The 27,878-nt window shown below is 56.9% G+C and overlaps 16 protein-coding genes across 16 annotated transcripts; 9 read left to right on the top strand and 7 right to left on the bottom strand.

The window, feature by feature from the left end:
* Positions 1 to 153: 153 nt before the first annotated feature.
* On the bottom strand, positions 154 to 1,353 carry BDY17DRAFT_316795 (uncharacterized protein; the record flags this gene model as incomplete). The annotated part of the gene is made up of 1 exon (XM_033736034.1): positions 154 to 1,353. The coding sequence occupies one exon, from the start codon at positions 1,351 to 1,353 to the stop codon at positions 154 to 156; it is 1,200 nt and encodes a 399-aa protein (XP_033589963.1).
* A 715-nt stretch (positions 1,354 to 2,068) lies between these two features.
* On the bottom strand, positions 2,069 to 3,536 carry BDY17DRAFT_339316 (uncharacterized protein). The gene has a single exon (XM_033737969.1). The coding sequence runs from the start codon at positions 3,412 to 3,414 to the stop codon at positions 2,353 to 2,355; it is 1,062 nt and encodes a 353-aa protein (XP_033589964.1). The 5' UTR covers positions 3,415 to 3,536; the 3' UTR covers positions 2,069 to 2,352.
* A 126-nt stretch (positions 3,537 to 3,662) lies between these two features.
* BDY17DRAFT_297370 (uncharacterized protein) lies at positions 3,663 to 4,919 on the top strand. The gene is made up of 3 exons (XM_033733589.1): positions 3,663 to 3,815; positions 3,886 to 4,182; positions 4,240 to 4,919. Exons 1-3 carry the CDS (start codon positions 3,678 to 3,680, stop codon positions 4,843 to 4,845), a joined length of 1,041 nt encoding a protein of 346 aa, XP_033589965.1. The 5' UTR covers positions 3,663 to 3,677; the 3' UTR covers positions 4,846 to 4,919.
* BDY17DRAFT_345987 (uncharacterized protein) lies at positions 4,920 to 5,844 on the bottom strand. The gene has a single exon (XM_033738090.1). The coding sequence runs from the start codon at positions 5,591 to 5,593 to the stop codon at positions 4,937 to 4,939; it is 657 nt and encodes a 218-aa protein (XP_033589966.1). The 5' UTR covers positions 5,594 to 5,844; the 3' UTR covers positions 4,920 to 4,936.
* A 522-nt stretch (positions 5,845 to 6,366) lies between these two features.
* Positions 6,367 to 6,938, top strand: BDY17DRAFT_324138 (SnodProt1; the record flags this gene model as incomplete). The annotated part of the gene is made up of 3 exons (XM_033737138.1): positions 6,367 to 6,437; positions 6,493 to 6,567; positions 6,638 to 6,938. The coding sequence occupies 3 exons, from the start codon at positions 6,367 to 6,369 to the stop codon at positions 6,936 to 6,938; spliced, it is 447 nt and encodes a 148-aa protein (XP_033589967.1).
* BDY17DRAFT_297377 (uncharacterized protein) lies at positions 6,933 to 8,162 on the bottom strand. Its single transcript, XM_033733590.1, has one exon. It carries the CDS (start codon positions 8,062 to 8,064, stop codon positions 7,099 to 7,101), a length of 966 nt encoding a protein of 321 aa, XP_033589968.1. The 5' UTR covers positions 8,065 to 8,162; the 3' UTR covers positions 6,933 to 7,098.
* BDY17DRAFT_146649 (uncharacterized protein) lies at positions 7,935 to 9,613 on the bottom strand. Its single transcript, XM_033729579.1, has one exon. The coding sequence runs from the start codon at positions 9,252 to 9,254 to the stop codon at positions 8,136 to 8,138; it is 1,119 nt and encodes a 372-aa protein (XP_033589969.1). The 5' UTR covers positions 9,255 to 9,613; the 3' UTR covers positions 7,935 to 8,135.
* A 358-nt stretch (positions 9,614 to 9,971) lies between these two features.
* BDY17DRAFT_249574 (uncharacterized protein) lies at positions 9,972 to 11,429 on the bottom strand (the record flags this gene model as incomplete). The annotated part of the gene is made up of 1 exon (XM_033730994.1): positions 9,972 to 11,429. The coding sequence occupies one exon, from the start codon at positions 11,427 to 11,429 to the stop codon at positions 9,972 to 9,974; it is 1,458 nt and encodes a 485-aa protein (XP_033589970.1).
* A 592-nt stretch (positions 11,430 to 12,021) lies between these two features.
* BDY17DRAFT_280433 (DNA repair protein Rad50) lies at positions 12,022 to 16,592 on the top strand. The gene is made up of 3 exons (XM_033732042.1): positions 12,022 to 12,679; positions 12,745 to 16,236; positions 16,313 to 16,592. Exons 1-3 carry the CDS (start codon positions 12,275 to 12,277, stop codon positions 16,319 to 16,321), a joined length of 3,906 nt encoding a protein of 1,301 aa, XP_033589971.1. The 5' UTR covers positions 12,022 to 12,274; the 3' UTR covers positions 16,322 to 16,592.
* A 19-nt stretch (positions 16,593 to 16,611) lies between these two features.
* On the top strand, positions 16,612 to 19,625 carry BDY17DRAFT_146673 (alkaline-phosphatase-like protein). The gene is made up of 7 exons (XM_033729580.1): positions 16,612 to 17,234; positions 17,302 to 17,396; positions 17,468 to 17,696; positions 17,759 to 18,518; positions 18,578 to 18,625; positions 18,686 to 18,701; positions 18,763 to 19,625. The coding sequence occupies exons 1-7, from the start codon at positions 16,962 to 16,964 to the stop codon at positions 19,226 to 19,228; spliced, it is 1,887 nt and encodes a 628-aa protein (XP_033589972.1). The 5' UTR covers positions 16,612 to 16,961; the 3' UTR covers positions 19,229 to 19,625.
* Positions 19,013 to 20,988, top strand: BDY17DRAFT_146778 (uncharacterized protein). The gene is made up of 3 exons (XM_033729581.1): positions 19,013 to 20,000; positions 20,066 to 20,456; positions 20,541 to 20,988. The coding sequence occupies exons 1-3, from the start codon at positions 19,441 to 19,443 to the stop codon at positions 20,865 to 20,867; spliced, it is 1,278 nt and encodes a 425-aa protein (XP_033589973.1). The 5' UTR covers positions 19,013 to 19,440; the 3' UTR covers positions 20,868 to 20,988.
* A 266-nt stretch (positions 20,989 to 21,254) lies between these two features.
* BDY17DRAFT_316800 (putative Exo-beta-1,3-glucanase) lies at positions 21,255 to 22,579 on the top strand (the record flags this gene model as incomplete). The annotated part of the gene is made up of 5 exons (XM_033736035.1): positions 21,255 to 21,313; positions 21,373 to 22,244; positions 22,278 to 22,339; positions 22,373 to 22,551; positions 22,573 to 22,579. 5 exons carry the CDS (start codon positions 21,255 to 21,257, stop codon positions 22,577 to 22,579), a joined length of 1,179 nt encoding a protein of 392 aa, XP_033589974.1.
* Positions 22,580 to 23,736: 1,157 nt separating this feature from the next.
* Positions 23,737 to 24,555, bottom strand: BDY17DRAFT_238157 (uncharacterized protein; the record flags this gene model as incomplete). The annotated part of the gene is made up of 1 exon (XM_033730328.1): positions 23,737 to 24,555. A coding segment is annotated over one exon (819 nt), but the record flags the coding sequence as incomplete, so codon positions are not given.
* Positions 24,556 to 24,652: 97 nt separating this feature from the next.
* BDY17DRAFT_147179 (uncharacterized protein) lies at positions 24,653 to 25,299 on the top strand. The gene has a single exon (XM_033729584.1). It carries the CDS (start codon positions 24,751 to 24,753, stop codon positions 25,213 to 25,215), a length of 465 nt encoding a protein of 154 aa, XP_033589976.1. The 5' UTR covers positions 24,653 to 24,750; the 3' UTR covers positions 25,216 to 25,299.
* On the top strand, positions 25,300 to 27,056 carry BDY17DRAFT_146594 (uncharacterized protein). The gene is made up of 3 exons (XM_033729577.1): positions 25,300 to 26,302; positions 26,362 to 26,463; positions 26,523 to 27,056. Exons 1-3 carry the CDS (start codon positions 25,384 to 25,386, stop codon positions 26,561 to 26,563), a joined length of 1,062 nt encoding a protein of 353 aa, XP_033589977.1. The 5' UTR covers positions 25,300 to 25,383; the 3' UTR covers positions 26,564 to 27,056.
* Positions 26,475 to 27,408, top strand: BDY17DRAFT_147177 (uncharacterized protein). Its single transcript, XM_033729583.1, has one exon. It carries the CDS (start codon positions 26,618 to 26,620, stop codon positions 27,185 to 27,187), a length of 570 nt encoding a protein of 189 aa, XP_033589978.1. The 5' UTR covers positions 26,475 to 26,617; the 3' UTR covers positions 27,188 to 27,408.
* Positions 27,409 to 27,878: the final 470 nt, after the last annotated feature.

The following is a 27,878-nucleotide window of genomic DNA, read 5'->3' on the forward strand; positions in this document are numbered from 1 at the left end:
ACGGCTTTCATGTCTCATCAAGCATTCGTCCATTTCATAGCTCGTATCTCATCAGGACTATGACCCTTGCCGAATCGCAGTCGGGCATCGCTTTTATAAGGCGCACGCAGCGCCGAGCATATTTTCCCATTCCACTGCCAAAAAGTCGTTCAATCACAGCTCCCTCCCCTCAATCATCTTCGCATCCCCTGCCTCCGCCCTCGACAACACCCTTTGATAAGCCTCCGCCTCCACCTTCCGACTCGACTCGCGCTGCTCCTCCAACCTCTGGATCCCCAAATTGATCGCCTCAATATGGATCTCCAACGGCACGCGATCCGTGCCCAGCGTCTCGGGCATGGCGACGCGCTCCCTTAGATCCTCCAAATTGTCACGAATCGCCTGCAGCTTGACGATCGTGTTGGTCACGTGGGCCCATGCGATGCGGCGGTACTGGCCCACGTTGCGCAGCAGGTCGATTTGGTGGTCGAGTTTCTTCACCGCGGACCGGTTGCCGCCTAGCTTGGTCCAGAGGTAGGCGAAGAGCTCTTCGCGGTTGCCCTCGGCGGCGAGGCCGTCGCGGGTCGCGACGCCGGCTATGATGTCTAGCCGGCCGTCGAGGTTCTCGAGGATGCTGAGGAGCGCTTGGGCTTCGGTGATGAGGGAGAGGATTTGCTCTTCGACGGCGGAGGTGTGCTTGAGGTACTGGTCGAGGAGAATGTCGCGGGAGAGGGGCACGGGCTGGAAGGGGGCGAAGATGTTGAGGTGGGTGGAGAGGAAGGTGGCGATGCTGCCGCGCGTGGCTTCCGAGTCGGAGATGCCGTCGATGACGCTTAGCGTCCAGCGGTTGGTGCTGAGGATGCGGTCGACGGCGTGCCCGATGCGCGAGTTGAATTTGCTGAGGTCTTGGGAGGCTTGCCGCGCGGTGTCGATGAAGCCGACGAATTCGTAGACGAGCTCGTTCTTCGAGGGCAGGGAGGAGTACTCCACCACGTGCTTGAGGTCGCGAATGCCGGCCTCGCTTCTCTTCATGTCTAGGGGGAGGTTCACGCCGGTGGATGAGGAGGCGAGCACATCGTTGAAAGCGGATTGCGCCTGAATGAGCTTATCGAATTCCGCGGGTCCAGAGATTTCGGGGGCGGTAAAGCGAGGACAGAAAGACGGGTTGAAGAAGCGGGTGACGCCTGGAATACGACAGATGGGCGAGAGGGCGTTATTGATGGTGTGAGTGAGGAAGCCCGAGCCGAAGACGACAATGGCGAACAGCAGATAGGCAAACAGGGCGTACGCCAGCAGCGGTCGTCCAATGTTCAGCACACGGCCCACAATGTCCACGCAGTAGCCCAAGATGGGCCGAAGGATGCGCCGCCACATCAGTCGCGCATATGTGGACAGGGCATCGGCGTTGTCATCATCATCTTCCCCTTCATCTTCGAGAATCATATTCTGTGCCGTGGACCGTTTGCGCGCAAACTTGCCCGCATCACTCGTCATACTACGATCGTTCATCCTCATGCGTGGCGTCGTCGTCCTGCTACTCCTCCCGGCGGCATCCAAATGGCCGGCATCACTCGTCAGACTCCTCTGGTTCATGCGGAAGCGCGGCGTGTGCGATCTTTCTTTGTTGCCGTTGATCGCATTCGGCGAACTCGGCATGACGAGCTCGGGCGGTTCGAGGGCGGAGTGCGTGGCGCGCTGCCGAGGACTGTAGTCGCGCGCGCCCTTGTTTGATCTGGCCCCGCGCGTTCTCTTGAGAATTCTGGCTTCTTCCTCTTGCTCTTCTTGAAGCGCTGCGGCCTCGTCTTCGGAGGTATGGAGGTCTGAATCGGCTTCAACTGCATCCCATGACTCTGTCAATTCCGGTCTCGTCCGTCTGGCACGCGCCATGTCGTGTTTGTGTTGAGGAATGCCGAGCTAGAAAGGGTCACCGCTGCGGTGGCGGGACGTTGGTGTGTATGTTGACGTAGCCAAGTCGGTGGTATGTTGTTCAATGTACGAATGCGAGCAGAGACGAGAATGCGCAATGGATCCAATTGGGAGGGTGCGAACGGAGAGTCTGGTATTGACTAAGGATGATCAAAGCAAGGCTAGAATGCTCGCGTGTGGTGTGTTTGTGTGCATGTGGCTGTCGACCAAGTCCACCACCCTGACATCATCGCGCGTCGACTTGGCGTCCACATTCACGTGGACAGATACTAGATCTGTATATAATCGATGCACTCTCATACTGATCGGCCATGAAGAGTAACCGATGAAGTGAAGCAGAGAGGGTTTTGTTAGCCAGCTCAACGCCGGCTGCTAAGTACAAACAGTCACGTGGAACGAAGAATCATGCAAAACCGTTGGAGCGGCACCATGCGGTCAGCCTCAGCCTCAGTCATCCTGCACGCCCACCACCTTGCAGCTGATCTTCCACAACATCTCCTCGCTCTTCTTGTCATACGCATGAGGTTCATACCCCGGATCTCCCATCACCGTCCCTTCCTGCGCCGGACTCGACTCACCGACATCTTCCAGATACCGTCCACCATTCTTGCCCTCGAAATGCGGACTCACCGCCGCCCAGACAGTCGTGGCGGCGCCTTGGCTGGGATTCTTGAAGATGTGCGCCATGCTGTCCCCGACGCCCAGCGCGGCCAGATCCTCCTGGGAGAGATGGCGCGGCAAATCAGTCAAGATGCCTCCCGGGTGGACGGACACGCCCACCACGTTCTGCGAGCCGTAGCGTCGATCGAGTTCGTTGGCCATGTACACGTTCGCTGTCTTTGCTTGCGCGTACGCTTTCCACTTATCGTAGTTGTCGCCCTTGTTCCATGCGTTTAGTCCTTCCTCGTCGCTGAATAGCAGGCCGCCCCGGCGATGCGCCGCACTGCTGAGGACGATCACACGACTCGCAGAGCCGGACTCTTTCGCCGACGTGATCAACGTCGGACGCAGCAGCTGGAACAACAGAAAGTGGGCGAAATGATTGACGCCAAGCTGCTGTTCGTAGCCATCCTTGGTAGGGGTGAAAGGACAAGCCATAACGCCCGCATTCTCAATCAGAATGTTGAGCTTATTGCCGGACTGCTGCTTGAAGGCCTCGACACCCTTGCGCACCGACTCGAGACTGTCGAGGTGCATCTCGACGGCTTGCGGTCTGGGTCCGTCTTTGTTGTGCTGCGCATTCTGCACAATGTCGTCGATCACGCCGTCCAGTTTCTTCATGTCGCGCGCCGTGAGGAAGAGAGTAGCGCCAGTCTCGTACAGCCCTCGGGCAGTCTCGACGCCCAGACCTGCTGAACAGCCAGTAATGAGGATGGTCTTGCCCTTCAACTTGCCAAAAGCATTGTTGTCTTTGAGCACTTGTAGCGTCGTTGGTCGTGCATCTCCGGGTCCTTTAAGGGTTTGATGATTGGCATCGTATGGTTTGAATGGGTCACTTGGGTAGGCCATGCTGGGTTGAGAGAGAGCTTCTTGCTGGGACGTTGTCAAGTTGAGAAGGGGTGTGTGATATGGAAAGGAATGGAGAGTAGACGAGCAGTGGATCGTCCTTTTATATACTGCAATGGTCTCTTCGGAAGGGTGGAAGCCCCAAGGCAGGCCGTAGGCGTAGCTGCTAAGTCCGGGCTAGCGTCATGTCGCCCAAGCCCCACCAAAGTGAATTCCGTCGCTTTAAATCCTTAACGCCGCCTACTTGCAGCATACAACAAGCCACCATGGCCTTCTCCTTTGGCTTCGCCGCAGATGACGACGACGATGCCGAGCAACGGCACAATAATCTGCCCGCGACCTCTGCTGCCGCGGTCCAAGGCGGACAGACTCAATTGCCGCAGGAGCTTTCACTGCAACAACTGGTAGGTATGCAATCGCCCATCATTCGCTTCATACTTGCTGGTCTCGGCAGGGTATTGACATGCCTCGCAGCTCACCACACTCCCTGAGCGCATCAGTTACAGTACCGTCAAGATAGAATCTCCAACTGGCCGCACGATCCATTTGCCCCGACGCGAGCTGTACGATGTCCGCGTGCAGCTCCTCGGCGAAGAAAGCGCGGAGAACGACCAGATCATAGACCAACTGGAGCAGTCTGACCTCCGCTCCGGCTTCTACGAAGGCGGCTTCAAGACGTGGGAATGCTCGCTCGATCTCGCAAGTCTGCTTCTTGATCGAGGTCCGCGGAAGGACATCGATGAGCTTGTCCGGTGCGATCAGATTGTCGAGGTATGTCTCCTGTTGCTCGATCATGAAGCACCGGGCATCGTCCTAATCACTCTTCAGCTCGGTGCTGGCACCGCGATTCCTAGCTTGGTACTATTCCGACATGCACTACTCAACGCACTCTCCCTCACTTTTGTGTTACAAGACTACAACGACGCTGTTCTCCGACTCGTGACACTCCCGAATCTACTCCTGACCTGGGCAGCGAACACGGAAAACGGTAATTTTCCCACCCCGAGTCTCGATGAATCCTCACACGGCGACCTCGAAATCTCCGAATCTCTGCTACAGCGCTTCGCAGCCGACATGAAGAGCAGAAGCATCAACCTCATCTTCCTCTCTGGCTCCTGGTGTCCCCAGCTAGCCGCGCTGATTCCCCCCTCAGCGCCCGAGCTAGGCATGGTCGTGCTAGCCGCCGAAACCATCTACAGCCCCGAATCCACGCGAGCCTTTGTCGAGTTGCTGGTGCAACTGCTGCAGCGCGTGAAAATGGGCAAAGCCATGATTGGCGCCAAGCGAGTTTACTTCGGCGTCGGCGGAAGTATCGACGGGCTGAAAGAAGCCTGTCGAGAGCGAGGCGCGGTGGCTTATGAAATCGAGAATCACGGCGTGCCTGGGATGGATGGGGGAGTTCGGAGGGCGCTGGTGGAGGTGCAGATGTACTGAATACTGCATTTGTCCAGGGTCAATCATGTACTAGAGCTTACATACATCATGAATCATGACCTGAGCAAGAAAAGCTACCGCTACATCAGAATCACATCAAGCCCCCATATATCTTCGCCTGCCCGCTACTGTCCTTGCGCGTGCGATGCTGCGTCGGCGTGGAAACCCAGAAGCGACTCTTGCTCGACTTCTTGTCGGCCTCCTTGTGGATTTTCGGATACGCAATCAAAGCCGGCGCTTCGTTCTCCAGCCTATTCGCCACATACCCGTGCGCAAACAAGAAAAACTCATCCACATCAAACTTCTGCGCCACGTTCCGATGCTGCAACCCGTGAATCGCGCCGCGGAGCCAATGCTCCGGCTCGTCCTCCGACGACGCATGATCCCTGCGCTTAGAAGGCGGAGAAAGCGGACTCACATCCTCCTTCAGCATACCGTGCAGTCGCTCCGTAGAAACATGCGCCTCCTCCACGATGAGAATGTTGCCGATAATGCCCGGGTCGCGGACGAGCGAGTGCGTGGCGATGGCGTACGTCTCCGCCTCGGCATCCCACGTTGCGGCGTAGTGGATGGGCTCGCGGTCTTTGTCTTTGTGCCCGATGCCGGGCATTAGGTGGCTGTGGTGCGGCTCGATGGAGATTAGCCAGGTATGCTGCGGTCTGTGGTAGCCTGGTCGGTGTGAGCTGTCGTGCTCGCTGGGCTTGGGACCGGTGATGGAGACGTAGACGTTGCAGGATGAGCCGACCATTTTGTCGGCGGGTCCAGCGGAGGGGTCAAGCGGTTGAGGTGTACACGGCCAGCTCTGGAGGCGATGTTGGCTAGATGGATGGTGGTCTCGCTGAAGACTTGGGCCGATCCAGGTATCAAGCTGTCCGTGGAGTGTCGGCCGTAATGGAGTGATGATATCTTCTGCCAGTGGAAAGTCTACCTTTCACAGCCGTTCTGAATATCTGAAAATCGTTTAGGATGCATATGCGAGAAGGGCCGGTTTGACCTAGTACTCCTAAGCGTGGAGCTGAAGGCCTGTTGTTGCAATATGATGTCTTGGACAGGCGCTTACTCAGCGTTCCTCAGCTCTATGTCATCCAACGACCACATGATCTAGCGAGCGTTGCCTTTCTTTCCCTCACCCATCTACCTACCTAAGGTACGGGCCTGGCATTTAATCTATCCAGCGTAGAATCTGCCTATCAGGTAGGTGGAGAAAGCCATCCATGAGACGCTGGAAGCTGGATTCTCGTCCCACTTGACTACCACATTTCTCTATTTGGTTCCACTTACTAACACATCCACTGCCGTGTCCACGCTTACCATCGCTGGACAGTATGAGTTGTCACGAGAACCGATTCGAAAAAAGATTGAGAAAGGACACACGGTAGAAAACCGACAAGACAAGTGGTTTCTTTTCGTCGAACTCATTCCCTCATTCTTACTGTTCCGCTTTCTCCAACATCGTCTTCTCGTATTATTTCCCTCCAACATCTATTCGGTGTCACTTGCGCAAGAACATCTACTATCGCCATGAAGATCATCACAGCAACTCTCCTCGCACACACCGTTGCACTTGTGAGCGCCGCACAAGTCGCCGTCCGGTAACTTCGTCTCCCCATCCCCAACATCAACCCCCACAACACTGAACACTCTCAGCTACGACAACACCTACGACAACCCTTCAAACTCCCTCACAAAAGTCGCCTGCTCAGACGGCGAACACGGCCTAATGTCGCGGTCCGTCCCCTCCCTTTCCCCCCTTCTCCCTCCCCCAGCTAACAATCTCCTGCTCCCCACGCAGATACGGTTTCAACACCCTCGCCGACATCCCCTCCGAAGTAGCCAGCATCTCAACCATCAGCGGCTGGAACTCGGCCGTCTGCGGCCAATGCTACTCGCTCGAATTCGAGGGCCGCAAAATCCACTTTCTCGGCATCGACAGCAAGCCCGATGGCGTCGATTTGTCGGAGCGCGCGATGGATCGGTTGACGAGCGATCGTGCCACCCAGTTGGGGTGGGTGATGGCGGATCTGCAGATGGTGGAGAGCGAGTTGTGTGGGATGGGGGGAAGGGGGAAGAGGGCGGTTGGGTTTGAGGCGTAGGTTTGGGCCGGGGTTGGAGTGTGGAGGTTTGGTTTGGAGTTTGGTGGCGAAGAAGGGACAGTATAATTAGCATGTCGAAGTTGGTCTAAATGTATCGTGAGCAGTCCCGAGAGCATATGTCGCCGGCGACCGCGCTCTATATGTGCTGAACTCCATACCATCAACCCCCTCCCACAGGCTTCCCGTTCGTCTTGTGCGGATGCAGCATTAAATTCGGCGCATACACCTCGCCATCAATCCTGCGCAAAAACGCCGGCAGCTCATTCGGCACCGGGCCAAACACATCCGCCCAAGCGCGCTTCTTCTTCGGCCCCCAGTTCCGCCAGTGCATCCACACCGGCTCGACGAGCGAGCTGCCCCATTCCCACGTCCGCGGGCGCGAATACCACCGCAGCGCGTTGGCGCGATACGGGTCCTTGCCCCTGGCGATCCCATCGTGGAAAGCATTCGGCATCCCGCCGTTGTAGATCTCGTTGAGCTCGTGCAGGTCGCGCTCCGGGAAGGTGAATTTGGGTATGGGCGGCTGCACGATTTTGAAGCCGTGCCAGAGCGCGAAGGAGGGCAGGGTAGCTTCGCCGGCTAGTCGGAGGCCCAGGTCGCGCTGCCCGATGTGCGCGGCTGCGAGGAGTTCGCGCGAAGCGCGTGCTTGGGCCGGGAAGGAGGCGAGGCGGGGGAGGCTGCGGTCGAAGCCCATGATCCAGTTTTTGAAGAGCCAGTCGGGTTGTGTTTGTACGCGGGCGGGATCGAAGGCTGGGGCGAGCAGGAGGAGGTCCGCTTCCTCGCCTTTCAGCCATTCGAAGTGGTCGAGAGTGGCGTCGGCGACGGGCGGCGTGGGTCCGAGGGGTTTGAAACCGGGGATTCTGGTGTCGGGGGGTCCCCACGTTGTGGCATTGCTCTGCAGCGCTCTGTTGATGCCGTTTGAGAATTTCCTGTAGTTGCCGTGTACGCGAGGCATGAAGGTCCAAGAGGCGCGCTCTCGGGCTTGCTTGTATGGTTCTTTCTTGCCAAACGCCTGGTAGGCGTTGAGCATCTTGCCCGTGTGGCCGAGGAAGCGAGTGTCCATCTCGATCTGCCACAGGTGGTCGAACTCGGGGTAGAAGCGGGAGAAGAGTTGGAAGGGCTGCATGATTTGCCAGTAAGGACTAGAGCACGTCCACGACTTAGCATGATGTCTTCTTCGATGAACATGGTAGTTACTCACTGATACTCTCGAATCTTCGGATACCAGCTCCGCTGCAGACTCTCGTGGAACAGGACGGCGAGTCCCCAGAATTCCTTCGGTACAGACTCCTCCAGCACTTGGCGGTAGAATGCATCGTCGGTGTGAATCCTCGCCCCATCCTCCCGCTTCACGTCCACGAGCAAGAAAACGGTATAGCGGCCTTGGTTCGCAAGACTCGCTTCGGTAATGATGGACCGCACGTTCCACAAGTCTTCCTGCGTGTATCTGTATGTCGACCACGTTCGCAGAATGATTGCCTGCCTTCCAATCTTCCTCTTTCCGTTGCCGGGCTTCGGTGACCCCTCCTCGGGAAGTGCGACTAATTGCCTCAAACCCTTTTCACCCGGAGGCTCGGGGGTCTCGGGCGATTCTGGTGGTCTAGGGGGGTGCGGATGATTTGGGTGGTGGGCATGAGGACGCTTGGGGCGCGTAGGCTGCTCGGCGCGTTCGGGAGACTCGGGATTCTTAGCGAGCCGAAACCGTGGAGGCCAATTAGCCTGTGCCGGGACCTCTTCTGTCAGATTCTCCGGTTGGGAGAGAAGACAGTCTTGTTGTAGCTGGCCCCAATCCACCGTCTCCCAGGATACGTGAGCGAGAGGATAGGCACCCTCGGTCTCACCGTAGCCGTACGCTTCATACCGCTGACGAAAGGTCATCCACGTCTTTTCCAATCCCAGCGCACGGTAGGAGCCGTAAGTGGGCTCTGGATAGACGTAATCGGCGGGGTCGTTGATAGAGATGCCGGGGACGGGCAGGGCGGTGCGGAAGGTGGGTAGGTCCTGGGTTGTCTCATCATTAATGAGTTGGCCTCTGGCTCCCCTACAACTTGGGGAGCCGGGTCGTGGAGGTTGTTGTGGAGGTGGGGGTCGTTGCACTGGCGCAGCCTCTTGCGGAGATGGAGGCTGTTCGGGCGGTGGAGGTTGGCGAGCGGGTTGCTGCCGCGACCAGGCCGACAGAAGAGGCGGCGAGTGCAGTCGACTTCGCCACGCGGGCTGGGCGGCGAAGAGGGCGGTGGCCACGATGAGCAAGCAGCCTGCTATCAAGAAGAATCGCTTGCAACCCATAAGGCTGCGCGCTTGGGTTAGGCGCTCCATGCCAAGATGTCGTCTAATAGCTTTCAGATCGGCTCATCTGCAAGGCTGCGACGCTTGGCCGCGACGCTTGGCCGTCGTAGGGGACTTCCGGGTCGACGAGGCTGCCATTGATGATTTTTTTCGTAAAAAGAAGGAATAGGAAAACGCAGGTACGAGAGAATGAAAAGCCCGACTGGTGTGATGTCCTCCACATGCAGGTTGACAGGGGGCGCCGATCAGATTGTTGACAGGGGCCATTGGACCCGCCGATACGCTACGGCCAGTGACGTGACGCGGCGGCTCCATTCGTAATCATCTCACACAATCACGTTCGAGGATTTCCGCCAGGTTGTGTTTCACCTATAGCCTCAGAACACCTATTCGAGATGTCCTCGGGTTGGGACGGATCACCAGTTGCCTCGATTCACTGTATGTATCGTGTTAACTTGTCTACTCAATACTACACACACACACGCCTCCCGCCTACCGTCTGATCAGTGGTCGAGCCTCGAGCCAAACGTAGGCTCCGCGCCGTTGCACGCGCGCGAAACCGCCAATTCCCCTTCTGTGCAAGAGGCGCCAATCATCCGTCAGACCTCCTCTGACTGAATGGCATCATCCAGAGATCGGCCGGGGCCCATATGACAACTGTACAGATGCGTGTGTTCGGTATCACACCACTGTACAGGCAAATGCACAAACGTCGCGCTGAAATGCTTCCAAGCCGCCAGTCCTGCCTCACCCACTACTGCCAGCGGAGCTGTGCATGTGCAAGCCAGGCTGTGGGACACCCCCCATGCCCATGCCACCCATGCCTGCGCCGCTAGACGGGTGCACCGGACTGCTATCGTCCCCGCCGCCTCTTTTCTCCTTCTTCTCCTTCTTCGCCCACCGTAGACCGCACGCATTGCACAACGTCTTCGGCCCGCGTGGTCCTTTACGCCATTCGGGTGAATCGAGGGTGCCACAGTCGGCGCACACGTATTCATCCGCCACCTTCAGCTTCTTCTTGTCTTTCTTCAGTCCGTCCCGGTCGCGGTCGACGAGAATCGCAATCCCCGCATCGCCGCGGATGAGCGCGGGCGAGGTGTCGCCAGTGCTGATGCCGTGGCTGCGCTCGCCGTCGCGATAGCGCAGGCCGGTGAGCAACTCGATGCTTTCGAGATGCGTGCTGTTGGCCTCGTAGCGCGACATTTTGTCTGCGATACTATCCGGTTTTTGTGACGACAGCGCGCTGTCCAGGTTCTGCCTCGTAAGGGCGGTGTTGGACACTGGGGGTTTTGCAGGCGGCGGCATGCCCTGATAATCCAGAGGTGGCTCGGAATTCGTATCTGCGGGTGCTCGAGAGTTCGACTCGGAGGGAGTCGCGCCGCTCTTGGACGTGACCGCGTGTTCACGGTATAATCGATCTTGCTCGGCATTCTCTTGCGCCTCTTCCCGCTTGAGTTCGTCTATCCGTCGCATCAAGCGCTCATTCTCAATCTTGTGTTCGAGGAAGGAGTCGAGTAGGGCGGCGTTCTTGGTCGGGTAGGGACGGGCCATCATGAAGAAGCCTTTGCAAGAGCCGGCAGAGGAGGTTTGCTGCATGTTTGAGTTGGGGCTACCGCTCATGCCTCCGTTGTTCCCTTGATCGGCGGAGAGGTGGGGGTGTCCATCACACTCGAAAATCACATATGTCCCGTCATCTTTCTTGAAGCGATAGAAGAAGCGCAGGCTGTTGCCACTCGCGATGCTCTCGTTGAACTCGCGCATGAAGATGCCACTGTCGTCGGGGTGGACGAATTCGGCGATGAATCGGCCGACGAGGGTGTGCGACTCGTAGCCAGTAATGGACTTGCAAGAGGGTGAGACGTAGAGTATTCGCCCATCGGGGGTGAGGATGTGGAGGAAGTCTTTCAGCTCTTCGATTATGCGTTGCGACCAGTTCCGCCGCTTGGTGAATTCGGTCAGTGTACTGGTGCTCTGGGGAACGGACATGCCAAAACCTGTAGGCAGTGGTCCTGCCCCGGCGCCCGTCATTGGCGCATCTTGCTGCTGCTGTTGCTGTTGGGGAGTCTGAGGGGTGTACGATCCGTTGCTGGCCGTGAGATCCATCCCGATGGACTGCTGTTGTTGTTGCTGCTGCTCCATGGCGTTGACGGTCTGTGCATCTTGGCCGTAGTCGAGATCCATGTCCATTGCCAAGTTGATATCCATGTCCAACCCATTCATCATGCCCGAGGCGTCAGTGAGCAGGCCACCCATGTCGTTGGACATGCGGTTGCCGGCCAAGCCAGCGTAGTCCTGGAGGTTGCCAGAGAGGCCAGGAACATTCTGCCACGCCGCCATGGTGGGACCGCGGCAAGGCGCGCCAGCCTTGGGGGGCACGGAGGTCGATTGGAGAGGGCGAATCGCGCCTAGCAGTGGAGATGGGTCCAATCCCAGACGGTTGCACGAGCGCAGGGTTCGTACACTGCACTTCGAAGGCCGTGAAACAGATCCTCGGCGAAAGGTCCGATGGGCGACTGCCGAGGAAGAAAGCCGTGGGACTGTTTCGGTCGCGAGATGATGGTGTGTGCAAGAGCCGGGGCTGGGTATGCTTGGGGCAGGATGGCAATGAGAGCACCATCATGCTATTAATCGATCATCGCGATGAATAGTAAGGCGCTTTGAAGGCTTTATCTCATCGTCTGCCGCGCGCATATTGCAATCTTCAATGCCAAATCCACAATGCCACGACTTCTGACCAGATGTGCAGGTCAGGTGAAGTGGCGTCCACTTCGTGTATGCACTTTACGCGAAACTTGAGGCGACAATTGATTCACCGCGAAGAAGCAAACGAAGGCAAACACGACACAAGACCACCACTAATGACCTCTCCATCCTTCACCTTTCCCTACATTCACCGGTTTGCTACCATCTACTTCTCATGTTCACACCCCACCTTGCAACCTTCCCCTCCCTCTTCCTATGAAGTCAAGGCAGCAGGTGGGGATCTCCACGCCTTCCATCCCACATCCTCCCCTTGACTTCCACGGATCATTCCTCAACACTCATCCACCATGTCGAGGATCGACAAACTCTCCATCCTGGGCGTGCGCTCCTTTGACAACATCCGCTCCGAAACCATCCAATTCCATCCACCCTTGACTCTGATCGTCGGCCTCAACGGCTCTGGCAAGACGACCATCATCGAATGCCTCAAGTATGCCACCACCGGCGACCTCCCGCCCAACACCAAGGGCGGCGCTTTTGTCCACGATCCCAAGCTTTGCGGCGAAAAAGAAGTCCTCGCCCAGGTCAAGATCGCCTTCAGATCCGCCGAGGGCCACCAGCTGGTCTGCACCCGCAGCTTGCAGCTCACCGTCAAGAAGGCCTCTCGTTCCATGAAGACCATGGAAAGCTCCCTGAGCATCAAAAAGGATGGCTACAAGACCGTCATTAGCACTCGCGTCGCCGATTTGGTGGTAAGTTCTGGCTTATCTTCCATCCCATCTCACGAATCATCCACTGACTTTCCCCGCTTGATCAGACCTTGATGCCGCAGTACCTTGGCGTGTCAAATGCCGTCCTGGACTGCGTCATCTTCTGCCATCAGGAAGACTCTTTGTGGCCGCTGTCGGAGGCCGGAAAGCTGAAGGGAAAATTCGATGAGATCTTCGAAGCCGAGAAATACACCAAGGCTGTCGTTGACATCAAAAAGCTCCAGAAGGGCAAGCGCGAGGAGCTTGGTAAATTCAAAAAGGACGAAGAGTACACCAAAGTCGTCAAAGGCAAGGCCGAGCAGAACACGCAGCGCAATGTCAAGCTCTCCAACGAGCTCACTCGACTTTCGGAGGAGTACGAGGCGATCGGAATCAAGATCGAAGAGGCTGCGAAGAAGTCCGAGGAGTTCGCCGAGAAGGCAAACAGCGCCGGTCAGATCGTCTACCGGCTCGATGGAAAGCGCATTGAAGAGCGCACCAAGGAGGAGAGCGTGGAGTCGTTGCGGGAGAATCTGCACGAGATGACCGATTCCGACGAGGCTCTCCAACACATGCTGGAGCAGTATGAAGAGCGGGTGGCGGCCTACGACAACGATCTCGCCAATCAAAAGGAGCAGTACGCCAACCTGGCCGAGGAGATGAAGGGCGCCCGAAGCCGCTTGGTCAACAAGGAACGGGAGTGCGGCACGTACGAAGCTCAGAAGCAGGCCTACGAACGCCAGGTGCAGAACCGTGAGTCTCTCGTCAAGGAAACCGCTCGCAGCCACAACATCCGCGGCTTCGACTTGGAGGTGGATGACGCGCAGGTTCAGGCGTTCATGGACCGAATCAACAAGATGGCGCGCGAACAGAACGCTTCTCTCGAGCGCGCCAGGCGTGAGACTCAAGAAGAGTTACAGCGGGCGCAGAAGGTGTTGAATGACATCGACCAGCAAAAGACCAGTCTCACCCAACGCAAGGAGCTCGCCCGGCAGGCCATCACCAAGAATGACCGCAAGATCGCCGACCTGCAAACCGCATTCAACAAAGTCAACATTGACGAAGGAGCAAAAGCAACGCTGGAATCAAATCTACGCGACACCGAAGCCAAACTGGAGACTGCAAAGGCAGCCGTGGGAAGCGCGAAGTGGGACAGCAGCATCGAGAACGCCGAGACCGAACTCCACCAGCTCGACGATCGGAAGGAGAAGCTGGAGGCCGAACTGGTCGAAGGGACCAAACAAGCCGGTGATTCTGCCCGCCTTGATTTCGTTCAGAAAGAACTCAAGACTAGTCAGGGAGGCTTGGAGACCATGAAGGGTGCACACGGTGACAAGATCAGCTCTGTTGTCGGTCAAGCATGGACACCCGCAACTGTGGAGTCCGACTTCCAGCGTGCAGTCACGCAAAGCGGCAGCCACGTGACTGAGGCGGAGAGACAGCGTGACGGGACGAATCGCGAGATGGAACAGATCGAGTTCAAGCTCAGTGCCGCCAAGGGGGAGCTCAAAACCAAGCGCACCGCAGTGCACACGGCAGAGAAAGCGATTCGTGATGCCGTGGGATGCGAGGCTGCCGACTTTCCCGACCAGCTCCAACAAATTGCACATGGCCGCGACATCGCCAAATCGGATGCCGAGTCGTTCTCGAGAGTCCTGGAGTATCTGGACTCTTGTATCAAGAACGCAAAGGACCACAACGGCTGTCGCACGTGTGCTCGTCCCTTCAAGAACGCGCAGGAGCTGGAAAAGATGGTGAAGACTGTCGAGAGCCAAAAGAAGCGTCTGGAGGGCGGAGATGCGCTGAAGGACGACCTCAAAGAAGCCGAGGAGGCCTTGAAAGAAGCTACGGCAGTCAGCACTCAGTACGACACGTGGAAGAAAGTCAAGGCCGAGCTTCCGGATCTGGAGAAGAGGGCAGGCGAACTCGCAGAGCAGCATGAGAAGCTTGTTCGCCAACTTGAAGACCAAGACGCAATTGTGCGCGACCGTCAGGCATCGAAGAGAGATGTTGAGGCTCTGAGCAAGACCGTCCAAAACATCGCCAAGTACAGCACCGACATTGCGAACTTCGAGAACCAGATCAAGGAGTTGACGGCGAAGCAAAAGGCAGCCGGCCTGTCCCGCGGACTGGAGATCATCCAGGACGACATCAAGAAGGTCAACGATCTTGCCCGGACCACCAAGGCTCGTCTTGCCAAGAGCACTGGTGACCGCGAGCGCTCTACAAAGCTGATCAACAGCTTGGAGCTGGAACGGAGGGACGTTGAGCAGAAGCTGAGCACTGCCGAGTACCAGCTCAAAGAGAAGAGGTCGCTCGAAGGTCAGATCGAAGAGTACCGCGGGTTGAACAGCGAGCAGCGCGAGACGGTCAAGACGATGGACAATGATTTGCAGGCGCTCGTGCCCCAAATGTCGCAGGCCCAAGCGAAATACGATGATATTGCAGTCCGTGGTGAAGACAAGACCCGCGAGTTGCAGGCCGCGGCGAACAAGCTCAACAGCAGCTTCAGCGATCTCAAGAAGGCCGACGAAGAGGTCAAGTCGTATGTGGAGAGAGGCGGGCCAGAGCAACTCGCGCGTGGAAAGCGTGAGATCTCGGCGCTCGAAGATGAAATCACGCGAGTTGAGCAGGAGGTCAGTCGCACTGTCCGAGCGGTGAAGGATCTGGAGAATCAGCTTCGCAACCATTCCGATACGAGACGCAGCATCTCCGACAACCAGCGCTTCCGTCGAGACCTTCGCCAGCTGCAATCAGTCCGTGCGGAGATTGCAGAGCTGGAGTCTCACAATGCCGAGGAGGACAAGAGATACCACGACAACGAGGCGCAGAAGTGGCAGAGGGTGCGAAACAAGCTCACCGGCGACCAAGCTACCATCAGCGGATCGGTCAGGACCATGGACGACCAGTTGAAACAGCTCCGGGCGGACTGGGAGACGGACTACAAAGATGCTGCGAAGAAGTACAAGGAAGCGCACATCATGGTGGAGACGACGAAAGCGTGCGTGGATGATCTGGGTCGCTACAGCGCCGCTCTGGACCAGGCCATCATGAAGTACCACTCGATCAAAATGGAGGAAATCAACCACATCGTCGCCGAGCTGTGGCGCAGCACCTACCAAGGCACGGATGTCGACACCATCATGATTCGCAGCGAGAGTGAGAACGTCACGAGCACCAAGAGCTACAACTACCGCGTCGTCATGGTCAAGCAGGACACGGAAATGGACATGCGCGGCCGTTGCTCCGCCGGGCAGAAGGTGCTTGCCTCCATCATCATCCGTCTCGCGCTGGCAGAGTGTTTCGGCTCTGGCTGCGGCATGATTGCGCTCGATGAGCCGACGACGAATCTCGACGAAGCAAACATCAAGGCGCTCGCGAAGAGTCTGAAGGAGATTGTGAAGAAGCGGCGCGACCAGCCGAACTTTCAACTGATCATCATCACGCACGACGAGGAGTTCCTCCGGGCGATGGGCAGTTCGGAGATAGCGGATGTGTACTGGCGGGTATCGAGGAACGAGAGGCAAAAGAGCACGATTGAGCGGCAGAGCATCAGCGAGGTAAGTCGAGATGGTCTCTGACGTGGGGTGATTGGACGAAGGTGATTGGACGAAGACTAATTCATTGCACTTGCAGGTCATGTAGCCGCGGGACGACTAGCGGAGTTGCGGAGCAGATGATCAACGTGCGCGATTTCCATCCCGCTGTGCCGGGCGGCTAGTAGATGATTAGCACGACGGAAGGGGTGGAGAGGAGGAATAGACCGGGGCGTATGCTGCTGCCTTGACTTGCCCGGGCCCGAAAAGGGTGCCTGAAGTCCCCTACACGCCAAAGACACGATGCCTCGAATCACAGATCGCCAAGCGTACTCGTGGTTGTCACCCGCCCGCCCACCCCGCGCTTCACACCACTATACTGTCGCACTAACCTCCCTGTTGACGCCTTCTATTCCCCTTCTCCCGTATCTGTCACCCTCTCTGTCATCCCGGAATAGCATGGAGCTGCATTACACTTACGACTAGCCCAGGATGCAAGGGTCCGCCTGCGTAAAATTGTTCTTTCCTTTACGACATTTGTGCGCCACGCCGCGCAATCGTGAGTAGGTGCTGCGTATAAGGTAACTCTCCTGCACGCCAACGCCTCAAGGGGGTTCTCATAAGCCTACTATTACATATCAGTCATCCGTGTCGATTTTTTCATCTGTCCTGACCTCCTGTCCAAGCCGCCAGAGATACCTCCCGCACCGTACCGTCTCTTCATTGTTTCTACCTCTTCTATACCATGCATGGCGCACCCTCAGTCCTTCCGTCGTCTGCTGGCCGCCCTTTCGTTACTATGTCTCTTCTTCTCCTACGCAGCGGCGGCGGCGGCGCCGCCGAAGCCCAATATCGTCGTCATCCTCACCGATGACCAGGACTTGCATCTCAACTCCCTCGAACTCATGGAGAATTTGCAGAGCATGCTGGTGCAGCAGGGCACCATTTTCTCCAAACACTATGGCCACGTTAGCTTGTGTTGTCCGGCGCGGACGACGCTGTGGACGGGCAAACATGCGCATGTTCGTGGGGGACATTCTCCAATGCAGCCCAGTTCATGTCGGCGCTAATTTTCTTGTCTCTGTGTAGAATACCAATGTCACGTCGGTAACGAACGGACTGCCTGGCGGCGCATGGCAGCAGGTTCAGGCTCTGGGGTGGTACAAGAAGTACCTCTTTACCTGGTTAGCGCAGCATTCGGTCCTCGCTATTTGGCGCTGTGAGCAGAGAACTGACACTCCCATCATCGTGGTAGGATGCAAGCCGCAGGCTACTCGACTTACTACTCCGGCAAGCTCTTCAACGGCTACAGCGCGGAAAACTACTGCGAACCGCATTGTCTTGAGGGCCTGAGCTCCGCCCATGTCCTGCTGGATCCGAGCATGTACAAGTACTACAATTCTTCCTGGACATCGTATGACGGCCACAAGTGGACTGTCGATGCCAATTTCACGGGCTATAACACCGACCAGATCACTGAAGATGTGAGTGTATTCCTGGGTTGGTCGGCAGTTGACGGCGCCATTCACACGATTGACCATTGCAGATTGCCGACTACATCCACGCAAATGCTCATTCCGGAAAACCGTTCTTCGCTGTCGCGGCTCCCGTCGCGCCGCACGTGCCAACCATTCCCAAGCACGAATATAAAGATCTCTACCCTGGACTACAGGTGCCGCGGTCTCCCAATTGGAATCCAGCAAACCGAAGCGGCGTTGCAACCGTGTGGACCCTGGACCAATTAGACGACCAAAACATCGAGGAACTGGACGATTGGTATCGCCGGCGACAGCAATGTCTCAAAAGCGTTGACGATATGATCGCGACAGTTGTGCAGACCCTGGAGGAGGAAGGCGTGCTCGACAACACGTACATTTTCTACACCACGGACAACGGCTTCCACATGGGGAATCACAGACTCCAAGGAGGCAAGACTACTTGTTACGAGGAAGACATCAATTTGCCGTTTATCGTACGCGGACCCGGTGTTGCCAAGAACCAGTCCGTCACCGACCTCGTCACTGGCCATATCGATCTCGCTCCGACCATTTTGACCCTCGCTCAACCCGACTGGGCTGGTTTCGTTGTTGGAGGTGACGAATGGGACGGCACGGCCATCACTTTCCCTCTCGAGACCGCCGCAGATGTCCAGCGAAACGTTGACGCCCGGAGCGATTCCACCCATATTGAGTATTGGGGCCCGTTCCAGCAGGAAGGCGTATATGGCGCATGGTGGTTCATTGGGCAGGACCATTGGAAGAATGTGAATACCTACAAGTCTCTGAGGATTCAGGGGGCGGGGTACAGTATGCTTCCCACTGGCTGGAGTGTAGTCGCGATTTGTGCTGACGGTGTTGACTGCAAGATCTGATGTACAGCGTTTGGTGTCAGGATTCGGCGCATGAGCTTTACGGTGAGTCTGGCTCTTCATCCGCTCTGTCGCGAAAAGTATGAGCTGACATCCGATCGGTAGATATGTCTTGGGACCAGTGAGTCCTCCTGTCAGGCCATGCCCAAAGCAGAGGCCATAGCTAAACTAACCTCCTTCAGATACCAAATGACTAATCTCCACCCCTACGCACCCTCCGAAGGCAACACAACAAACGCCTACGATAAAGGAATGACCACCGTCCTCGGCCGGCCGATCTGGAACGTGCTGCACCGCCTCGACGCTCTAGTCCTCATCCTCAAAACGTGCGCCTCCGAGGACTGCCGCTGGCCCTGGAAGCAGCTCCACCCGGAGGGCGGAGTCAACAATTTGATGGACGCACTCGACGCCCAATACGACGCTTTCTACGCCCATTCATACGCCGTCGCAAAGGTGGGGTGGGAGCAGTGCTACACGGGGCTCCTTCCGCATGCCAGCTCGACGCTGTACGCCATTGAGAATGAGCAGCCGGTGTGGTTGAATCAGACGGTGGTGAAGATGGTGCGGAATGATGGCGAGCGGCTTGCGGTTGGGGCGAAGTGGTTGGCCTTGCTGTTAGGGTGGGGTGCATATCTCGCGTTCGCATGAGTATATAACACGGTAGGATCAGCGCCTTGCATACCGTTTACGTTATTGAGCGTGGTGATGTAACTTGCCTTACTTTAGTCAGGGCTTACCACGCCCTAGGCTACAGGCAACACTGAACATGAATAAATGATCAACACGCATCTCAATCCTGTGTCCCTCATATTCATCCCAGAGACCGGCGCCTTGATCCGAGTACCATATTCTCCCCCTCGATGAAGGTCATCGTCGTCGGCGCCGGGCTGAGCGGCATCGGCACCGCCCTCGCTTTCCGACGATATGTCAAGCAAAAGGTCGAGATCAAAATCTACGACCGCGCCAACGCGCACGACACCGGGCTGTATGGATGGAATGATCACGCAGACTTACGCCTGAAAAACCAAGGCGCGGCAATAAGCCTGCAAGCCAATGCTCTGCGGGTCCTGCAAGATCTTGACCCCGAGCTCGCCGCCACCGTTCGCGCTTCGGGATTCCCGTGCAAAGGCTTCACGTGGAAGACGGCGGGGAATTACTCGTTGGGCAGGGAGCACGTTGACCTTCTGCCCATTTCGCGGCCGGTGCTGGTGCAGTGTTTGGCGAAGGCCCTGCCGGCGGATGTTGCGGTGCAGTATCGCACCATTTCCAAGGTGGAGGTTGGAAACGCGCAGAAGCCTCGACTGCATTTCGAGGATGGAGCTACTGAAGAGGCGGATCTGGTTGTTGGAGCGGATGGCATTCGCAGTATGACGAGACAGGCTTTGTTCGGGGACGACGAGAGGTATCAGCCGAACTATCTGTTCGTATATTCGTCATCGTTATGTTGCTTTTTGGCTGCAGCCTTGCTCTGACTCGTGCTCATAGCGGCCACTGCGCAGTCGGCGGAGTCCTTGATAGAAAGGTGTCCCTTCCCCAATCGTACCTCGACGACCCAACGATCATGTTCTACGAAGGCCCCAACGGCTTCTTCGGATACAGCGGTCTGAGTCAAGCCGATCCCACCAAGATCCTGTACTTCTCGATTTACGACTCTCCGGCGCCAGACCGCCATAACCTGGACTACGATCTCATCAATCAGGAGCTTCGCGAACGCCATGCCGACTTCGCTGACCCGCTGATCGGACTGTGTCTGAGCGAGGCAAAGGTCGATAACGTCTATCCTGTCTGTTGGCTGCCTGACTTACCGCGTTGGGGTCGAGACGGTGTTGTTCTGGTCGGTGATGCGGCGCATGCAATGACGCCGGCTAGTGGGCAGGTGAGTATCGTCCTCGAGCTGTGATGTGATCTCTTATAAGCCAGTGAACATCATTCCTACGCATATTGTGCTAATCGGCAGAAGGGCGGCAGCCAAGCTTTCGAAGATGCCCAAACCCTCGGCCTTCTTCTGGCAGGCCACCTCGAAAGACACGGTACCGCAGAAGCCGTGGAGCATACCATTACAGGCCTGTACAACGTCAGACACCGGCACGTCGATGCCCTCAAAGCCAAAGGTCTGAGCGTGAAAGAGCCCGAACGGCCTTGGTCGACTTTGACGACAGCGCTTGTATATGTCGGCCTTCTAGTCCTTGTCCAGGTGAAGAATATCTCGGGGTACTTGGGAACGACCGACCCAGTACGAAACTGGGATTCGAAACGTGAGGTTGCGAAGTATCTGGGCAGTTCTTAGGCGAGATGCCGGCGGAGTCTCGCCAGCCTTGCTTTGCCCATGATCGCCAGCACAGCCTCGTGGCTGAAACCAGCATGACCACAATCGATCGCACGGAGACTACTCATTCGAATATTCTTTAATATACTCGACTGATTCTATTTTGTTAAACCAGATGTACGTAATATCATGCAGGCTCCGAGGTCATCATGCGACTTGCGATCGTCACCATTGTACCCAACGAGGCACGACGCATTCCAACGATGCATACCCGCTCCAACCGCGTCTCGCAGCAACTAGGACAACCTGTTGACAACGACAAGGCAACGACCAAACGTCTAAACCTCTCAAACACACCTTTGGAGAATCGCGTTGTGCAGCAAGAACAACTCCAGGAAAGCGACAGCCATGCTCCTCCAATCAAGCATCCTCCTCATGTACGCCACAGCACTGGCCGCAGCAATACCGTCAGTGGCCCCGCCGCCGTCACCCATCATCCACCCCCCCCCACTAAAAACTACCACAGGCACAAACGACAATCAGCACCAACAGGCTTCAACTGGGGCAACGAAAAGATCCGCGGCGTGAATCTAGGCGGCTGGCTCCTCCTCGAACCCTGGATCACGCCCTCCATCTTCCGCAAATACCCCGCCTCCGCCGGCATCGTAGACGAGTACACGCTCTGCAAAACCCTAGGGCGCGACAGGGCGCACGACGAAGTGCTCCGCCCGCACTGGGAAAGTTGGATCACGCTCGCGGATTTCGAAAAGATTGCTCAGGCCGGGTTCAACGTTGTGCGCATCCCCATCGGCTTCTGGGCTTTTGATAATGCAGGCTCGCCGTATGCGCGCGGCGCGGCGGCGTATTTGGATAAGGCGGTGGGATGGGCAAGACGCACGGGGTTGAAGGTGGTGGTGGATCTGCATGGCGTGCAGGGATCGCAGAATGGGTTTGACAACAGTGGACATCGGATTCCGCGGCCTTTGTGGCAGACGGGCGAGCACGTTGGCAAGTCGTTGGAGACGCTGGAAATCATTCAGAGGAAGTATGGCGCGGCGGAGTACGACGATGTGATTGCGGGCATCGAACTCGTCAACGAACCCTTGATCGCCGAGCTGGATTTCGACAAAGTCAAGCAGTACGAACGACGGGGGTACAAACAGCAGCGAGATGTGTCCGACTCGCGAGTCGTCGTCATTCAGGATGGATTTGTCGAGCCGCGCGCTTACAACGGCTGGTTGACGCCGTCGGATGACAACAGCCAGTATGTCGCCATCGATCACCACGATTACCAAGTCTTCACCGACCAGCTCGTCGCCATGACGCCAGCGGAACACCGGGAATACGTCTGCAGCAATGCGTACACCTACTCCGGCGCGGACAAGTGGACGTTTGTAGGTGAATGGTCGGCCGCGATGACGGATTGCGCAGTCGCGCTGAACGGCTGGGAGCGTGGGGCACGATATGATGGCACGTTTCCTGGATCGCCGTATGTGGGATCCTGCAAAGGGATGAATGATCTGCAGACGTGGAGTCAGGGGTTCAAAGATGATACGAGGTGGTACATTGAGACGCAGATGGACGTCTTCGAAGCCAATACGCAAGGCTGGATGTTCTGGACGTGGCGGACGGAGGATTCGCCGGCGTGGGATGCGCAGCACCTGATTGATGCTGGTGTCTTTCCGCAGCCACTGACTGCGAGGAGGTTTGGGGCTGTTTGCGGCAGTGACTAGGTCGCCTGTCGTTTCGTATTCTCAGTGTCTCATACCAGATTTGTATGATACAGTGTCGTCCCGAGATGCAGGGCAGTGACTTCACAGCGAGCCCTACCCTACGCACTGCCCTCGACCAAGAAGACGACAAATGTTGCCTTCTCCTGTGCTTCTTGCAGGTACACACCCAGCTCGTCATCGCTCTCAATCAGCCAGCTGTCCTCAGTCCCATCCGTGTTCTTAACGACGCCATGCACCTTCCCCATCTGAGTCGGAGCACTTGCTTTCGACGTAGCAGCTTGACGCAGAGCATCAAAGTTTGCGCCTGAAGCAAGCTTACCGAGCCACATGCGCGGATGATTACCAGCGACTTGCGAGCAAGTGGCTAGGCGGAAGTAGGCCGGAATAGCGGCGGATGCGGAGCCAGAAGCATTTGCGCTAGAGCTAGGGGCTGGCTGGGGGGCTTGCGGCGGCCACGGAGGGCCATGTGTCGTCTCGGATAAGAGCGGATCAAGATCGAAGTTGATATGCGGCGCGGCGTCGGCAATGGTGGTGAGGCGGAAATCGGCCATCTCCGACTCGCGTCCGAACCAGGCTGCGGGGGTGGGAAAGTTCAGGCCATGCCTTTGAGTGCTGCTTCGTGGCTGATTGTTGGACTCGGCGGGAGCGTCTGCATTGCCCGCTTTCTTCTTCTTTGTGGCGCTGGGATTGGGACCTTTGGCAGGGCCGGGACCGGGGCCGTAATGGTTTGCCTTCTGCCACTGCTTTCTGTCCGGGTCTTTGCGGGTTTGGTCGTCGCAGTAGCGTTTACGAGCATCGCGGTGCAGGACATCGATGGCGCGACTCTTTTGTGGGTCACCCGACGCGATTCCTTGCTGCAACGCATCGGATGTTTCATACCATCTCTGACGCAGCTCGTCGAGATGCTCTTTCCCGCAGGCCAAGGTTGTGGTAAAGTGGTCGGCTTCGAGGATTTCGTAGAGTCGGCGGCGAACTTCCTTGGACTCCACAGGATTCAGGCCGAGAAGATTGCTGGCGTCCGCGATTGTCATGGCGCGAGCTTGATTGCGCATGCGCTTGGTGACATCACTGCAAATACAGTTGAGTGCGTTCGTACGGCGGTCGATGTCGGGCTGGAGGGGATGGAGCACGGAAGAGAGATGGGGACTCCCTCGGGTGAGGCGATCTTTAGCGGCTTGCCATTGGCCGTCGGCGCATAAGGTCATTTTGATGATCCCCTCTTCGCGACAGATGGCTTCGAACTGATCACGAAGCTCCATGTATGTCTCGTTGGAGAGTTGGAGGAAGGCCTTGCATTCGTCGAGACTCGTTTCCGATCCGTAGCGAGGCCCGATGCTGGGGTCATCCGCTGGCATGGGGCCATAGCCTCGAATGCGGCGACGACGTTTGCGTGTGCGTAGTAGCTCATCGCTCTGCATCTGAAGCTCGGCCAGACGTTGGGCCCGACGCGCTGCTTCCTCCGGGGGAAGTGTGGTCTGCTGGGCATCTTCCTCGGGAGTGGCTTGATCCTCCGATTGTTGTTGTTGTTCTTCTTCTTCAGCTGTGGGCCCCTCAACCGCATCACTCTCCGTGCGAGGTCTCTTGTTGCTAGGTAAAGGTTTGTACCCATTCATGCTTCTCATCAACATGCCATTTTTCTTCCTTAACGCGCGAAAGTCGTAATCGTTCAAATCCCATCCTTCTTCCTTCAGTGTCTTCTGGATGTCCCCCGCGGTGACATAATGCTCGAACAGCTCCTTCGTCCTCGCCGTCAGTTTCTCATACTCCTCTTCCGTCCATTTGTCGCGTCTTCCGGGAAAGTTCCAGTTGCGGAACTTCTGATGGAACTGCGAGACCGACGGCACCTCGGACTCGGGCAGCTTGAAGTGCTCGGCGAACCATTTGACAATGTTTGGGGTGCTGAGTTTGTCGACGACCCAGAGCTTGTAGCAGATGTCGCGTTTGTCATCCCAGTCGTACTTTGGCGGCCGGCCCATGACGCAGGGATGGCGGGCTGCAAGGCTGAAGATGTAGGATGGAGGGGAGTTGTAGCCTGCCGTATTGTTGCAAGAGGAGGAGTGGAAAGTCGGAGAGATTGACGCGAAGACTGGTGAAAATTAGTGGTGGGACGGCTGGCAAGGGCATGTGGAGCCTCAGGCAGCCACTTGCAACGACGATCAACCACGTCCCTCATGGCAGCAGCGACCAGCAAACAAGCAGACATACATGTACAAGCAACCCATGTGCTCAAGTCAGTTTCCCTCTTTGGCTGCTACATCTATCGACATCGACCCGCTCCGATGGCCAACTCGGCGACCCAAGCATGTCCCACCTGTCCAACATGCAACAGACGACTGCTACGACATTGCCTGTACTGCACAATTACATCTAGGCCATCTGCCGAGGACGCCGCGATCCTGACACGACAATGGGCCGATGTGACGTGTTTCAAAGCCTCCAAGAGCCTGCCCACCGCTCTCGCCAAAGTCCCAACCAACCAAGGCGCGGTGTTTCATCGCTCCAGCCCTGTTCGTCAGGAACAGAATCGCGACAGACAACATCAATCAACAAGTGCATTTTCTGTCTTCTTCCTCGCCTCTTTTGAATTCAAATTCCGAGGACTCTCCATTCCACCTGCGCAAATCACGACTCCTTAGTGGCTACTCCGTGAACTAGGCAGCTTCAACGATATTGTTGAGACAATCGACACCTATCTCAGCAGCATACATATCTGGTTCCCATTCATCTCGAGAACGCGACTACACCATCACATATCAAGCGCAGCATACGATGCAGACGCTTCGACCAACTTGCTGCTCTTATGCATGAAGCTGATTTGCAGCGACGTTCCAACGCGATCTGATCCTAAAACCGAGCTGTATCGGAATGCGAAATTCTTCTATCGTGAAGTGGAAGCTCTGAACGATTTCACCCTTCGACTTGTCCAGGCACTACTCTTGATCGCTCTGTACGAGCTCGGCCATGGAATCTGCCCGGCCGCCTATCTCACCATTGGTTCTCTCGCGACAATCGGACATGCCATGGGTCTACACAAACCCAAAACGCCACAGATGCTACCTCCTGCCGAGACCGCGATGGAAGAGGAAGAGCGAAAGCGATGGTGGTGGTGCGTTGTCATCCTCGAACGATTCATCCACATAGGCCACCGAAACAAACCTCTGGCAACGGCAGAACCGGATCTAAGAGTCGGCCTTGGAGACGATGCCGCATTCGACAATGGACCCATTACGCCAGCTGCGGCGTCAGGGGGAACGGGCATCCCAGGCTCACCATTTGTTCGGACTTGCCAGGCAGCTGGATATCTAGGTCGAACTATAGCGCATATCGAAAATCGGAGCATCCCGCTCAACGTCCGCTTCGATCAGGCGCTGCGGTTGCTGCGTGAAATGCAGATCTTCGCGCGATGCGTGTACGAGGAAGTGGACTTGTACAACGGGGCAGCGGACGCAGCGCCAGAACGGTACACTGGTGTGGCCATCATCTTCAGCGCTCTGCTGACCCTCTGCCAATTCTGCGATTGCACTGCACGGTTTGATAATTCGAAAGCAACTGGCGGCGTGAGTCGTCAAGATCTGCAGGAAGAAAGCTTTTACGGGCGGCGCGAGATAGATGAGATGGTTATGCTCCTGGCCGCCCGCCTACGCAGGCAGGCCGAGCATGTCGGTGGTTTGAGAGGTCTGAGTCCGCTCGTGGTGAACTGCATCTATCAGGCAACGATGAACTGTACGTCTCAAAGTCGTTGGAGTCCGTGACTCGGGTAGCTGACGGGAGGGTATGTGTAGGTTTTTCGCGTGGGAAGGAATTACCGTACGCCGAGTGGAAGCGACGCATTCTGGCCTTGATGGACTTGCTTCGTGTACTTGACCAGAGATGGAGAGTTGCTGGTGTGTACTTCTCTTCCTGCTGATGTGTGCCGCGAGCTGACCGAGACCTTGTGCATCAGGCGAATACTCTGATATTATTCATGGGGTGTGGAAAGTGTAACACTGCAGGATAATCAATCGCCGATAATAAAATAAGACGCGCTATGGATTATGAATGAACAAATGTCCCGCGCAGGCCTTGGATCATCCTCTTGTCCGCCTTCGGAGGCTTGAAAGACGCCGGCATCACATGCACTCTATCTACAGCACTTACGCGTCCAATTGCCCTTCAGCTTTCCTCCGAACAAGCCGCCTGCTCGTACCAGAGTTGGCAACTGCTACGGTAGGATCACATCTGCTTTCACTCCGAGCCGCGTCGGTGGCGGCGGGGTACGTCGCACAGTTCCCCCCGCAATGCCGCCTAGTTAAACGCCTCATTCAACTCGCAGCTCCAGATCGACGACCATACGGCTACTTCACCGACCACATTACCAACTCAGTCGCACACACTAGCACAATGGCGTTGCTGAGCCCCCACCGGAGCGCGCGGTGGTGTGTACAGTGGAAGGAAGGGTATCGCGGGCCGGCGCATTGGCTCGTGGCACGCCCATGGAGTCGGGAAAGACGAGGGAAAAAACTTGGTGCTCTTCCGCCCCGCGCCGCGAAGCTTCCGCATCCCGAAGGAGGGGGAACCGGGGCTGTGGGTTCCAGTGGAGGGGAAGCCAATCACGCACGAGAGGGGTGATCGTGCGTCACTGCTATCGATGTCCTGCATTCGAGCATTGGACAGTCTCCTCGGAGCTGGGGGTCTAGGGTGAAGCAGGATGGTTTGTAAGAATGACGACGATGGCCCTGATTGTTTCCCGTGGATGCCATGCCTTGGTCAGACCGGCAATCCGGCGTTCCTGAGATGCGTGGCCGCCTCGCCCCCGCCCCGGCGGGAATTAAGAAAACGTGGTACGTGTTTCGTCACCCTCGCCATGCTTTCGCCACGTCGACCCGGAGAAGGCGGGCGCGAGAGCCAAACACCACACCGAAGGGGTATGATGCAGATTTGTCGCCAGGCTAGAGGGGATTTGCAAAGCTTGTGCGGTGATCCCTTCTCGATGCATCGCCCTCGCCGCCGCCACACGCGCACTGCTCGGCTGCTGGTGATGCAGGCGTTCCCAGCGACATGGGTGCGGAGCCAGTTAGCGCCAACTCACTCTGGTGGCTGCAGTTTGGAGGGGACTCTAGCTGCGCCGGCTCCATCAATGACAGGCGTCGCGAGAAGGCCGAGTCTGACGAAGTTCACAGCGACGAATGGACACTGGGAGGAAGCTGGAGAAAGTCCCGTCGCGCTCGCAATCTCCGCGGCGTGCTCCGGCGACGACGAGAGATGACGTTGGGTCAAGGCGTTGCGAGCAGAGCGCGATGTGCGTACGGAACGCTCCGCC

The sequence above is a fragment of the Neohortaea acidophila genome (assembly GCF_010093505.1).
Source record: "Neohortaea acidophila strain CBS 113389 unplaced genomic scaffold BDY17scaffold_5, whole genome shotgun sequence".
NCBI classification, from domain to species: Eukaryota; Fungi; Ascomycota; class Dothideomycetes; order Mycosphaerellales; family Teratosphaeriaceae; genus Neohortaea; species Neohortaea acidophila.

Bases quoted from the DNA above. Each gene is read 5' to 3' on its own strand.
- BDY17DRAFT_345987 (XM_033738090.1), bottom strand. From the start codon at position 5,593: ATGGTCGGCTCATCCTGCAACGTCTACGTCTCCATCACCGGTCCCAAG.
- BDY17DRAFT_339316 (XM_033737969.1), bottom strand. From the start codon at position 3,414: ATGGCCTACCCAAGTGACCCATTCAAACCATACGATGCCAATCATCAA.
- BDY17DRAFT_146649 (XM_033729579.1), bottom strand. From the start codon at position 9,254: ATGGAGCGCCTAACCCAAGCGCGCAGCCTTATGGGTTGCAAGCGATTC.
- BDY17DRAFT_297377 (XM_033733590.1), bottom strand. From the start codon at position 8,064: ATGCAGCCCTTCCAACTCTTCTCCCGCTTCTACCCCGAGTTCGACCAC.
- BDY17DRAFT_146778 (XM_033729581.1), top strand. From the start codon at position 19,441: ATGAAGGTCATCGTCGTCGGCGCCGGGCTGAGCGGCATCGGCACCGCC. The intron at 20,001-20,065 runs GTTCGTATATTC...TCGTGCTCATAG, and splicing joins AGGTATCAGCCGAACTATCT to CGGCCACTGCGCAGTCGGCG. The intron at 20,457-20,540 runs GTGAGTATCGTC...AATCGGCAGAAG, and splicing joins TGACGCCGGCTAGTGGGCAG to GGCGGCAGCCAAGCTTTCGA.
- BDY17DRAFT_146673 (XM_033729580.1), top strand. From the start codon at position 16,962: ATGGCGCACCCTCAGTCCTTCCGTCGTCTGCTGGCCGCCCTTTCGTTA. The intron at 17,397-17,467 runs GTTAGCGCAGCA...TCATCGTGGTAG, and splicing joins AAGAAGTACCTCTTTACCTG to GATGCAAGCCGCAGGCTACT. The intron at 17,697-17,758 runs GTGAGTGTATTC...TGACCATTGCAG, and splicing joins CCGACCAGATCACTGAAGAT to ATTGCCGACTACATCCACGC.
- BDY17DRAFT_147179 (XM_033729584.1), top strand. From the start codon at position 24,751: ATGGCAGCAGCGACCAGCAAACAAGCAGACATACATGTACAAGCAACC.
- BDY17DRAFT_280433 (XM_033732042.1), top strand. From the start codon at position 12,275: ATGTCGAGGATCGACAAACTCTCCATCCTGGGCGTGCGCTCCTTTGAC. The intron at 12,680-12,744 runs GTAAGTTCTGGC...CCGCTTGATCAG, and splicing joins CTCGCGTCGCCGATTTGGTG to ACCTTGATGCCGCAGTACCT.
- BDY17DRAFT_147177 (XM_033729583.1), top strand. From the start codon at position 26,618: ATGAACAAATGTCCCGCGCAGGCCTTGGATCATCCTCTTGTCCGCCTT.
- BDY17DRAFT_146594 (XM_033729577.1), top strand. From the start codon at position 25,384: ATGAAGCTGATTTGCAGCGACGTTCCAACGCGATCTGATCCTAAAACC. The intron at 26,303-26,361 runs GTACGTCTCAAA...GGGTATGTGTAG, and splicing joins CTATCAGGCAACGATGAACT to GTTTTTCGCGTGGGAAGGAA. The intron at 26,464-26,522 runs GTGTGTACTTCT...CTTGTGCATCAG, and splicing joins CCAGAGATGGAGAGTTGCTG to GCGAATACTCTGATATTATT.
- BDY17DRAFT_297370 (XM_033733589.1), top strand. From the start codon at position 3,678: ATGGCCTTCTCCTTTGGCTTCGCCGCAGATGACGACGACGATGCCGAG. The intron at 3,816-3,885 runs GTAGGTATGCAA...CATGCCTCGCAG, and splicing joins AGCTTTCACTGCAACAACTG to CTCACCACACTCCCTGAGCG. The intron at 4,183-4,239 runs GTATGTCTCCTG...ATCACTCTTCAG, and splicing joins GGTGCGATCAGATTGTCGAG to CTCGGTGCTGGCACCGCGAT.